This window comes from Archocentrus centrarchus, chromosome 9 (genome assembly GCF_007364275.1).
Source record: "Archocentrus centrarchus isolate MPI-CPG fArcCen1 chromosome 9, fArcCen1, whole genome shotgun sequence".
Taxonomy (NCBI): Eukaryota; Metazoa; Chordata; class Actinopteri; order Cichliformes; family Cichlidae; genus Archocentrus; species Archocentrus centrarchus.
The window spans coordinates 22,783,522-22,795,329 of record NC_044354.1 but is presented as its reverse complement, the minus strand read 5'-3'; the positions used below and the strand labels follow the sequence as shown (position 1 = coordinate 22,795,329).

Sequence of the window (11,808 nt, the reverse complement as noted above, 5' to 3'; positions counted from 1 at the left end):
AGCCTCGCTCATCATTCCTGCAGTGTGCATCCTGGCAGCAGCTGCTGACAGGGACACAGAGAAAGACTGCACAGATCCAGGGAAGCTGCAGAGCACCCACGCCCACCAAGGATACACCGAGGATTACTTGTATTCTCTCTCCTTTCTGCCTTCCTTTCCTCTCTCACCTACATTCCATCTCTCTCTCTCTCTCTCTCTCTCTCTCTCTCTCTCTCTCGCTCTCTCGCTCTCTCTCTCGTGCGCTCGGGTTCTATGCAGGCTGATCATCACCTCTCAACAAGCCACTTGCTACTGAGGTAAAAACTTTAAGAAGCTCACTCAGACAGCTCCCCTTTCCTCCCGTCCGAGGATGCTGGAAATCGGACCAAGATGGGTGAGGTTGGGCTGCTTGTTGGTTCTGTGTCTGTTTCTCTGCCTGCCGGGGGAATCAAACAGCAGGAGAGCCCCCAAGATACCCCGCTGTCCTGCAACCTGTTCCTGCACCAAAGACAGTGCCTTCTGTGTGGATACCAAGGCGATCCCCAAGAGCTTCCCCCCTGGAATCATCTCTCTGTGAGTCCTGCATTCATGTGTTTCCCTTTCGCTCAGCTGAAGCATCTTTTTCATAACCTGTGAGAAATCTCGGCAGTAGGCAGGCTGGTACAGATGGCTACATCACTGATGTCACCCTGCGTTATGTAATGATGCATGAAACCATTGCTTGTCTTTCAGTTACTTTAAAGTGAAAAAAAGGTGTGTTCCCTACTGATGTTTTCCTGATGCAGTGTGACTCTGCATCGACAGCATTACATAACAGTGATAATAATGTCACTTTACGGTGCTGGTGTGGTAAACTTAGTTGTGGGAGCACAGCAGTAAAATCCTGTCAAGCTCCAGGGAGGAATACTAACAATAGCTTCCCTCTCTCACCGCAGGAGACCTGCTTCTCCTCTGAGAGATTTAATCTTGAGGAGAGCACAGAGATCTGCTCGGTAAATGGAGCACAAATAATGAGGAACGAAAGCCTGACTGGGGCAAGGTTATGATTCGCAAAGAAGGTTATAAGGCACTCCCTTTCATCTGATATTAACCCCCATTGCTGGTGAATTGACTATTGAGTCAAGGGAATTGAAGAGCCCAGGATGGTGGCAGTGCCCTCATTTAATAAAAGAAAAAGTAAAATTGTGCGTCCCAGTTTTAAAAATGATGCAGCCACTTCTGCAATTCAAACTGCAAGCTGCTGAGCGTCCTGAAAGAAGACTTGCGTTTGAATTGACAAAGAAATTAAATGTTAAAACTATGGCATTTCCCACCCTTAAACATGTAATGCTTGCAAGTTCTGGCATTGCTGTCTAATCTACATCCTGCAGTGTGACTGATGACATCTGCTGTTGTTTGTCTACACAGGACGATGGTGAATGCAGCTTTCACTACAATCCCCGAGGGAGCGTTCTCACACCTTCACTTGCTGCAGTTCCTGTGAGTGCTCTGGCCACACTACATCCTTAAAACTTCCCAACACCATAAACCTTTGATTCACGAGCTCTCACGCAACCAGAGTGCAGCTATTCCCTCTTTGAGAAAAAAAAAAATCTCATCACAGGTATATTTTTATAGAACACACGGACGTCTTTTGTTTAGAAGTGACAACAAAAGGACTTCAGCCACTGTACTAGAAATGAATGGTTATTGAAAACAGTGGTGACAGGACAGTAATGAGGGTTGAGTGGCTCTGTATCAGTGTCATTGCCAATGACTGACTCCCTTCACTTGTGCTCTTCCACACAAAGAGTCTTTATCTCCTCAGATGCAATCATAAGTAGGCGCTCATGTGCATGTCTGCATTTGTGTGTCTGTAGATTGTTCTAATGTGTTATTGTTCAAAACATTTGCCTTAAAGTGAAATTTATACTCTGAATTGTGGCAAATAATTTAAGGATAGCAGGTCATTTGCTTCCTTTAGAGACATTAAATGACACGCAGTTGCTGGACATGTGTAACATTAACAATGACATGATTTAACATTTCCTACCTCCTTTGCACAGGCTCCTGAATTCCAACACATTCACTACAATTGCTGATGATGCGTTTGCTGGTCTGGCTCACCTGCAGTACCTGTGAGTGTCTCACTTTCTTCACTTTTAAATTAGCTTCATTTACTTCATTTAGTCTTTAAGACAGTAAAAAACATTGTAGTTTTATATTTCACTCACCATTTATTCCCTACTGACCTATATATACTGACAAAAAAAGGCATCTTTCGGGCACCTGGGTGGCTCAGTGGTGGAGCAGGCAACCACATGCATATGCCACACTGTGGCGCGGGTTCCAGTCCCAGCCTGTCGCCAGTTTGCCCGCGTATCTTACCCCGTTTCCTGTCTCCCTCTACTGCCAGTAAAAAGCCACTGTGGCCAGAAAAGAGTATCTCTTGTTATTGTTTTAAAACAGGACTTTGCATAGTACAGGGCAAAATTCTTGAGCCTCCCCCCATTTCTTTATATTTAGTATTGCTATATATTTTCCAAGAAGCCAGGCTTTCATGTACTTTTTTAAAGTGGTCTTGAGCAACAGTTCTCCAGGCTTTCTGAAGGTCTTTCAAAGTTTTTCTCTGGATGGACGTTGGCTGCTTTTACTGACTTGAACGACTGTCTAAGAAAGCTGGACTGGCTGTACACCAGCAAATGTTCTTCAATCACTGGCTGTGCTATAAGAATGCTCTCAATATTGCCAAATGATCATATTACTCAGACATTATTAGCTTGGGTGAGAGAAATACTTGGACCTTATTTTCCACTGTTTACAAATTCATCAAACTTGCAGAAACAACTTCTCGTCTCACCTCCACGATGCAATGCACGGCATTTCTGGACTTCTCTAACAAAATGTTTGATATCTATCTACAACTGAAATTTGGCCTGGTTCTGGCCTGGTTCAAGACACCTCAAATATTCCACTCTCCATGTTATCCTCTTTTCATCTATCAGCAGTTGACAATATATCAAAAACTCATCATGATGTCCAGAACTTCCACATGCTCACTGTATCCCCATCCAACCACCTTAGTCAACAACTGCCTTTCTACACTCTCTCTGATCATAACTGCCATAATTAATTCCTCCGTCTCCACTGCTCCTTCTCTTTATCCCACAAAATGGCCTCTATTTCCACTATTCTTAAAAAAACCTGGTCTAGATTCCAACAACCTCAATAGGTATGAGCCCATTTCCAACCTTCCATTTATATCTAAAATTCTGGAGCGCACCATAGCATCACAACTCCAATTAATAATGACATCTATGGGCCACTTCACTCTGGTTTCCATTCAAGACACAGCACTGAAAGAGCTCTTATTAAAATCACCAATGACCTCCTCCTTGCATCAGATGTTGGGCCTCTTATCATCCTCATCTTCCTTGAACTTCGTTGCCGCCTTTGACACCATTTCCCATCCTCTTCTGTTAGAACGACTGGCCAGCATTGGAATCGATCACAGCAATATAATGGTTTACATCCTACCTTTCTGACAGGAAACAGTTTGTTCAAGGCCCTCCATCAGTCTCATTCACACATGGTGTCCCTCAGGGATCAGTGCTGGGACTTCTGCTATTTGATATTTATCTCCTTAATCTTGGAAATATTTTCCACCATTTTCATGCAGACGAAACAAAACTTTATACTTCCACAAAACCCAATATCTCCTTCTATCTTCTCTCTCCTTCTATCCTCACCACCTGCCTACAAGCCATCACTACTTGGATGAAAATTGATCAGCTCAAACTAAACAGCAACAAAAGTGAAGTTATCCTTATTGGCTCAAAGGACTCACTTTCCAAAATACACCCTTTTGTTGTCTCTATACATGGTTGTCAAGTCCACACCTTCACCACTCTCTTTCTCAACACAGCACACAAGTTCTGGTTCATACCCTGATCACCACTTGTTTGGGTTATTCTAATGCCATTCTCTCTGGACTCCTCAAAAAACCTCCTTAATTGGTTCCAAATGGTACAGAGCTCTGCAGCACAAATCATCACTAAGTCCACCGATCATGTTACACCCATTCTTTTCCAGGTTCATTAGCCCACTATTCCTGAATACATCCAACAGAAAATTCTGCTCCATTTTCAAAGCTCTCTGTGACTTGGCATCCCCATCGCTCGTCCTTGTATCTTTTTCTATGTTCTACATTTAGCCTCAGCTGCTCTCCCGACTGCTCCTCATTTCAGATTGAACACCATTTAGTTGCGCTGCACCACTTCTTTGGAGCACTCTACTACTTCACCTCTGTCAGCTAGACTGTATGGCAGTTTAAATCAGAGCGCAAAACCCACCTGTTCACCTCAGCATATCTAACTAACTATGACCATCATGTTTTATGCAATCTCTTTTTAATATTGATCTTGTTGTAAGGTGACATTGAGTGCTTTGAAAGGTATCAACAAATAAATTCATTATTATAATTTTTTTTAAATTATTGCTTTATTATATGTTAAGCCACTTAACACTGATCTATGAATTATTTAAGCATAAGAAAGGCACCTAAATCAAGGGATGAACCAGTGTTGTGTCTGCACATAACAAACAACTTAGCAAAGAACCAGTTTTAAAATATAACACATTAAATGCAATAGAAGCATACCTGGAGAGAAAACACACAATGGAATACTATCAGTCTCCCCAGAGCTCAGACCTCAAGATTATTGAAGCAGTGTGGGATCATCCTGACAGAGAACAAAAAAAGGCAGCCAACATCCAGAGAAGAGCTTTGAATGTCCTTCAAGAAGCCTGGAGAACTGTTCCTGAAGACTACTGAAAGAAATAACAGAAAGCTGCCTAAGAGAGTTCAGGCTGTGTTGAAGAACAAAGGTGAATAGTCATAGCAGATATTTAGAATTGCCTTACATACTGTATTTCCATTTGTGTTTCAATAAATTGCTGTACCTATTCTCCATTTTCCTAGAAAAATATAAAGAAATGGGGGGTGGCTCAAGAGTTTTGCACAGTACTGTGTATTTAACGGTCAAATAACACATTTCCCCTGTAATAAACTAAATTTGTCAAAACTGTGCTACTGTTACCTTATGCTTTACAATGATGCTTTAATTGCATTAGAGTAGTCTTATGTCAAGTTTTCAGTACAGTCAGTGCTAAGATCACAACTAAATACACAATCATACACACACACACACACACACACACACACACACACACACACACACACACACACACACACCCAAGCTAAAAATGTCATATATATATATATATATATATATATATATATAGACGTTGGCTGCTATATAGATATATATATCTATATATATATCTATATATATGACATTATTAGCTTGGGTGTGTGTGTGTGTGTGTGTGTGTGTGTGTGTGTGTGTGTGTGTGTGTGTGTGTGTGTGTGTGTGTGTGTGTGTGTGTGTGTGTGCAAACTGAAATTACTACATACACTATATTGCCAAAAATATTCACTCAACCACCCAAATCCTTGAAGTCAGGTGATTCAATCACCTTCATAGCCACTGGTATTTAAATTCAAGCACCTAGGCTTCTACAAACGTTTGTGAAAGGGTGTCGCTCTCAGGAGCTCAGTGAATTCCAGCATGGTACCATAATAGGATGCCACCTGTGCAACATGGTGAAATTTCCTCATTACTAAATACTCCACAGTCAGCTGTTAGTGGTATTATAACAAAGTGGAAGCGATTGAGAATGACAGCAACTCAACTATGATGTGATAGGCCTTCTGCAGAGTCAATCGCTACAGACCTCCAAACTTCATGAGACCTTCAGATTAGCTCAAGAATAATGCGTAGAGAGCTTCATGAAATAGATTTCCATGGCAGAGCAGCTGCATTTAAGCCTTACATCACCAAGCACAATGCAAAGTGTTGGATGCAGTGGTGTAAAGTCGCCACTGGACTCTAGAGCAGTGGAGACGTGTTCTCTGGAGTGACAAATCATGCTTCTCCATCTGGCAATCTGATGGATGAGTCTGGGTTTGGTGGTTACCAGGAGAACGGTACTTGTCTGGCTGCATTGTGCCAAGTGTAAAGTTTGGTGGAGGGGGATTATGGTGTGGGGTTGATTTTCTGGAGCTGGGCTCCAGTGAAAGGATCTCTTAATGTTTCAGCATACCAAGACATTTTGGACAATTTTATGCTCCCAACTTTGTGGGAACAGTTTGGGCATGGACCCTTCCAGTTCCAATGTGCGCCAGTGCACAAAGCAGGTCCATAAAGACATGGATGAGCGAGTCTGGTGTGGAAGAACTTGACTGGTTTGCACAGAGTCATGACCTCAACCCAATAAAACACCTTTGGGATGAATTAGAGCGGAGACTGCGAGCCAGGCCTTCTCCTTCAACATCAGTGTCTGACCTCACAAATATGGAAGAATGGTCAAAAATTCCCATAAACACACTCCTAAACCTTGTGGAAAGTCTTCCCAGAAGAGTTGAAGCTGTTATAGCTGCAAAGGGTGGGCCAGCATCATATTAAACCCTATGGATTGTGATGTCACTCAAGTTCCTGTGCGTGTGAAGGCAGACAACCCAATATTTTTGGCAATATAGTGTAAGTAGGTATGCTGTATAAACAAATTACTTTAATATAATAATTTGATGATTAAATTGAGTGGTAAATAAATTAATTGAGGAATTTGATGCACAGCCAAATAAAGAAGCAATTTAGATTTTATAAAATAATTACTAATTAATTTAATTGCATATTTATTTATTTAATCGGTTGTGGTCCTCCGTACAAGTAATCTTATTTCTCAGTAAAGTGAATAAATGTAGCTCAAACAGCAGCAAGATTTCTGGGGTGAACTCTGCAGTGTGGCAAAGAATGCCAAAAGTAAACCAGAAAATAAATTTGCCCATGACAGCGAGTGCTTTGCCTCTGCAGTGTGATCAAGCTGAATGTGCCATCTGTGAATTGATGAGCTTTAGAAAGTAGTTAGCTGATGCTTTGGGGTGCGCAGATTTCCGTGATGGCCATGCTTCAGGCTGCTCACTGCGTGACTTTGGCTGCTGCCAAGCCATCAGGCCCCTGCATCACTGCCACTAAAATCGCTATGCGCTCTGAATGCTAATAAAGTTATATTTTCATATCCAGCCAGAGAGTCTGCACATGATGTACAGTGTGTCCTCAACTATCAATAGACAAAGACAGAACAGGCTCAAATGATGCTGATGCGTAGCTGTTTGTAAGACTTATTGCACTCCAGTGTGGTTTTTAACATATAATGTTTGATTTCTTTGCAGTAAACACACAGTCAATAAGAATCCATCAAATACAAAATAAAATAATAAATAATCTGCATCTGCATATTGTTGTTAATTCCAATTCAGCCCTTAAAATATACTGTCCATTACTATCTAACTGCTGATCCTCAGAAATCATTGCTCCTTTGCTCCTGCTTTTTTCTGGCCTCCTTCCAAACAAGGGTGACATTCTGTATTACTGGCTGAATTTCAGAGGTTCCCATCACTGTGTGACATGTGAGTGATTCCTTCCTTCCTCAGGTTCATTGAGAACAACGACATCCACGCTCTCTCAAAGTACACCTTCAGAGGACTCAAGTCTCTGACTCATCTGTGAGTATTTCTCTGCTAACATGGAGAAAACCTTTCCAATAAAGAACATGTTACTTAGCAACATTACTGCACCTAATAACCTATGCATTTTTAAACTAGCACAGCCAACTCCATGCTTACACCTCATGACACAATGACAACTCTGATTTTTCAGCTCGCTCTCAAACAACAACCTGCAGCAGCTACCCAGAGATCTCTTCAAACATCTAGACATCCTCACAGACCTGTAAGTGCTCCCACGCTGAAATCCAAACGGTGCCTCGACATCTCGAGTGGTTTGGCCCTACAGTCTGTCACTACAAAACAGTGGTTTGCTCAGGTTCCCCGAGGATTCTGTGGAGCACCACACTCCAGCCAGACGGTCTGTAGAGCTGTCTGACTGGAGCGTGAGCTTTGTTTCTATTTCAGTCCTTGTTTGAAATGTACACATGTATTTTAAAAAAGAACGTCTTGAAGGAGGTTTGAAAGATTTATTTTTGAGCATTCAAGACTAAACTTGACATATTTTCTCTGGTCCCCACCTGCTACTTAGAGACCTGCGTGGGAACTCTTTCCGCTGCGACTGTAAAATCAAGTGGCTTGTAGACTGGATGGAGAAGACCAACACTTCTGTTCCTGCCATATACTGTGCCAGTCCCTTTGAATTCCAGGGACGCAGAATCCATGACCTTGCACCACGAGACTTTAACTGCATCAGCGCAGGTTTAACCTTAATTTGTTATTAGGTTACTGAACACTTTACAAAAATTGATGCCACGATAAAGTTCTGTTAGATGTCTTTCTCTAATAATGTCTCTGGCCATGACACTGCCTCTGGATTTATAAATACTGTCTCTCTGGGTTGTCCTCCTACAGATTTTGCTGTGTATGAAACTTTCCCTTTCCACTCTGTGTCAGTTGAGTCTTATGAGTTCAATGGAGATCAGTTTGTAGTCTTTGCTCAGCCTGATTCAGGGTTCTGCACCCTGTATATATGGGATCATGTGGAAATGGTCTTCAGGAGGTTTCACAACATTACTTGTAAGTTGCTGAGTATGAAAGCATAGGACTGTGTACAGCACAATGTTAAGAAATGAGTCCTGATGATTTTTGGCTTCTGTGTGTCTCTCTTGAAGCTCGTTCTGCCGTGTACTGCAAACCAGTGGTGATTAACAACACACTTTACATGGTTGTGGCTCAACTCTTCGGTGGTTCTCATATATACAAGTAAGGCTTGCAGTTCTTTCTCACATACAGCTAGTGACCTATTAAATGTCTCCAGTATATTAAATATGAGCAGCTAAGTACAGTGTACTTTTTTGCCTTTCTGTTGAGAGAGTAACATACTCTAATATCTGCTGGGTAAGTATGAAGCTTGAGTAAGCAAATGATTAGCTTGGTTGAGCATGGAGACTGCAAACAGAGTCAATGGAGCTTTAAATAGAGCTTTTAATAGTTTAAATAGAATAAAACTGGGTCCAGCCACAGCCCCAGATCAGGCCCCACGCACATAGCTGAATTTTGTCTTCAGAACTTTCTGCCAGGATTTTCTGATACTTGGTTAAAAGTGTGAAAGGGGCTATTTTACCCCGATCAATTATTCTTTCTTAATCCTAACTAAGTAGTTGAAAAAAATTAAAAAATTGATGATTAAAAAAACAAAACAGTCACCACTGAATTTAGGTTTGCAGTGGGATTCAAACCCCAGTTTCCTGGCTGAACACCCTGTGTTTCAGCCATTCATCCACCATAGCATCATCCTAATGTGGGCAAGTGTGTCACTCCATGTACTACCTCTCCTGACTTCCTAAAGCCTTTCTGGCAGAAAGCCCTGAAAGCAAACTTCTCACACAGTGGAAAATGCATTTATGAGATGAATGCCCTGAGAGCAGGTACACGGATGGAGCTCCACTAATTTCAGAGTGTAGCTGGACCAGCTCAAGCTCCATTCATTAAGCTCTGCGGTGAGCAACACTTACCAAGAGGAGCAAACAGCTAACCTATCTGTGAATACAGAAGTACAATGCCCCACAGCTAGGGCTGTGGTTGGTGGTTAGATAAGTGGGTTAATTCAGTAGCTTGTGGCAGCACCCAAGGTGCTAGGTGAGTCAGAGCAGTCAGGTTTGCCGTAAACTGTCAATAGCAGTGAATGTTCAGCAGTTTAAGCTGCAGTTTGTTAGAAAATAAATATTGCTTGTGCAGAATCCCTCATGGTGGGTACATCTTCACCTTAGTAATGTAAAAGACACTCATCAGATGACTGTGAAAGCGGCAGCAAATCATGGCAGATCCAGCCATCTGTCATACAAATGTCTGCAAGGCTAAGATGTCCCGCTGCTCTTCATTTTATTCAAGATGCGATGAGAGGTAGTGAACCTCTCATCTAACTTTTAGTATGGAATGTATGTAAAACTCTTGCTCTATTTGTTTGGAGCTTTGGGAATACACTGACAGCATTTCTGCTAACACAGGTGGGAAGAGGACCCACAGCGCTTTGTAAAGATCCAAGACATTGACACCAGTCGGGTAAGGAAACCCAACTTCGTGGAGACCTTCCAGCTGGATGGCGAGTGGTACTTTGTGGTAGCAGACAGCTCCAAGGCGGGCTCCACTAGCATTTATCGGTGGTATAGCAATGGTTTCTACTCCCACCAGTCCCTCCATCCCTGGCATCGAGACACCCATGTTGAGTTCCTCGATGTCGGGGGAAAGCCTCATCTCATCCTCTCCAGCGCCTCTCAACCGCCGGTGGTTTACCAGTGGAACCGAAGCCAGAAACAGTTTGCTTTCCACTCCCAGATCACAGAGCTGGCTGATGTGCAGATGGTAAAGCACTTCTGGGTGAGGAAAGTTCTCTACCTTTGCCTCACGCGCTTCATCGGTGATTCCAAGATCCTCCGCTGGGAAGGACAGCGTTTTGTGGAAATCCAGACTCTTCCCTCTCGGGGCTCAATGGCAGTGTATCCCTTCGTTGTGGGCCTTCGCCAGTACCTCATTCTTGGAAGCGATTTCTCTTTCTCCAGGGTATACCTGTGGGATGACCTCACTCAGCGCTTTCAACCCTTCCAAGAGCTCAACATGAGAGCCCCTAGGGGCTTCAGTTTGGTGTCGGTGGACAACAAGGACATCCTGCTTGCTGCCAGCTTCAAAGGCAATACCCTAGCCTACCAGCACCTGGTGGTGGATCTCAGTGCCAAGTAGACATGTGAGAGCAACAAGAGGTGTTTCTGGATATGTATCAAATGTGCCAAATAAGTAAAAGACTGTTTTTGCCATGGAAATAAAAGTCTGCTGTTTCCTCTGATGTTTTAAGCGAGGCAGTTAACTAAATGAGTATTTAATCTATTTTTATGCACTATCCCTTAATATCTGAATAAATAATGTGTCATTTAACATAATAACAGAGGTGTCGTGTCACGGCTGCATCACTGCTTCAGGCAATGTTGTTTTTGAATTATGTTGTATATTGTACTAATGTGACAAGGTGCATGTGCATCTACTGAATTCTCCACTGGTAATTGCATAACTGAGACTAAAATTATGGCGGTTTTCTAACTTAGAACATGTAGGCTAGCTGATCTGAGTAACTATTTGCATGACACTTTATGTCACTATAAGCAAGCTTCCACCGCAATAATATAAATCCTTGATTATCTTTATCTTTATAAATGAGATATTCTTGAATCTGTTTTGGAATGAGTGTTTGTTCTGCATTTATAGCAACGGGTCAGAGCTGGTCTGAGGACGCATGAGCAAACTAAACAGTAACTATGTGGACCTACTTGTGTGCTGCTCAGCTTAATTTTTTTTTATGATGTTATGAACTGAGTTTACACAGACATTCTTTGATTTTGTTATGGTGCATATTTCCCTGCTTTTCATGACAGTGGGCCTCAACTAATGGCCAGGTTTGAGGTCATGTACAAAACTTTGGGATTTGTGAGAGCTACATTCTCTTCTTCTTTTTCTTTTGGATGCTCCCCCTTTAAGGGTCGCCACAGCAGATCATCTGTCTCCATCTCACCCTATCCCTAGTATCCTTCTCTGTCACAACAACCCTCTGCATGTCTTCCTTCACTACATCCATGAATCCTCTCTGTGGTCTTCCTCTTTTCCTCCTGCCTGGCAGCTCCATCTTCCATATCCTTTGTCCATTATATCCACTCTCCCTCCTCTGCATATGTCCAAACCATCTCAGCCTCTCTAACTTTGTCTCCAAACTGCTAGACCTGAGCTGTCCCTCT

The 11,808-nt window shown here is 42.4% G+C and overlaps 1 protein-coding gene across 1 annotated transcript; it reads left to right on the top strand.

Moving 5' to 3' along the window:
- The first annotated feature begins 201 nt into the window (after window positions 1-201).
- lgi3 (leucine-rich repeat LGI family, member 3) lies at window positions 202-11,633 on the top strand. Its single transcript, XM_030737638.1, has 9 exons — window positions 202-552; window positions 1,387-1,458; window positions 2,025-2,096; window positions 7,514-7,585; window positions 7,740-7,811; window positions 8,118-8,287; window positions 8,441-8,605; window positions 8,701-8,791; window positions 10,036-11,633. Exons 1-9 carry the CDS (start codon window positions 350-352, stop codon window positions 10,763-10,765), a joined length of 1,647 nt encoding a protein of 548 aa, XP_030593498.1. The 5' UTR covers window positions 202-349; the 3' UTR covers window positions 10,766-11,633.
- The last annotated feature ends 175 nt before the right edge of the window (window positions 11,634-11,808 follow it).

What these genes read in the sequence shown, in the direction of transcription:
- lgi3 (XM_030737638.1), top strand. Translation starts at nt 350, where the DNA reads ATGCTGGAAATCGGACCAAGATGGGTGAGGTTGGGCTGCTTGTTGGTT. An exon ending in CTTCACTTGCTGCAGTTCCT is followed by an intron (nt 1,459 to 2,024) that starts GTGAGTGCTCTG and finishes TCCTTTGCACAG; the next exon opens with GCTCCTGAATTCCAACACAT. An exon ending in CTAGACATCCTCACAGACCT is followed by an intron (nt 7,812 to 8,117) that starts GTAAGTGCTCCC and finishes CCTGCTACTTAG; the next exon opens with AGACCTGCGTGGGAACTCTT.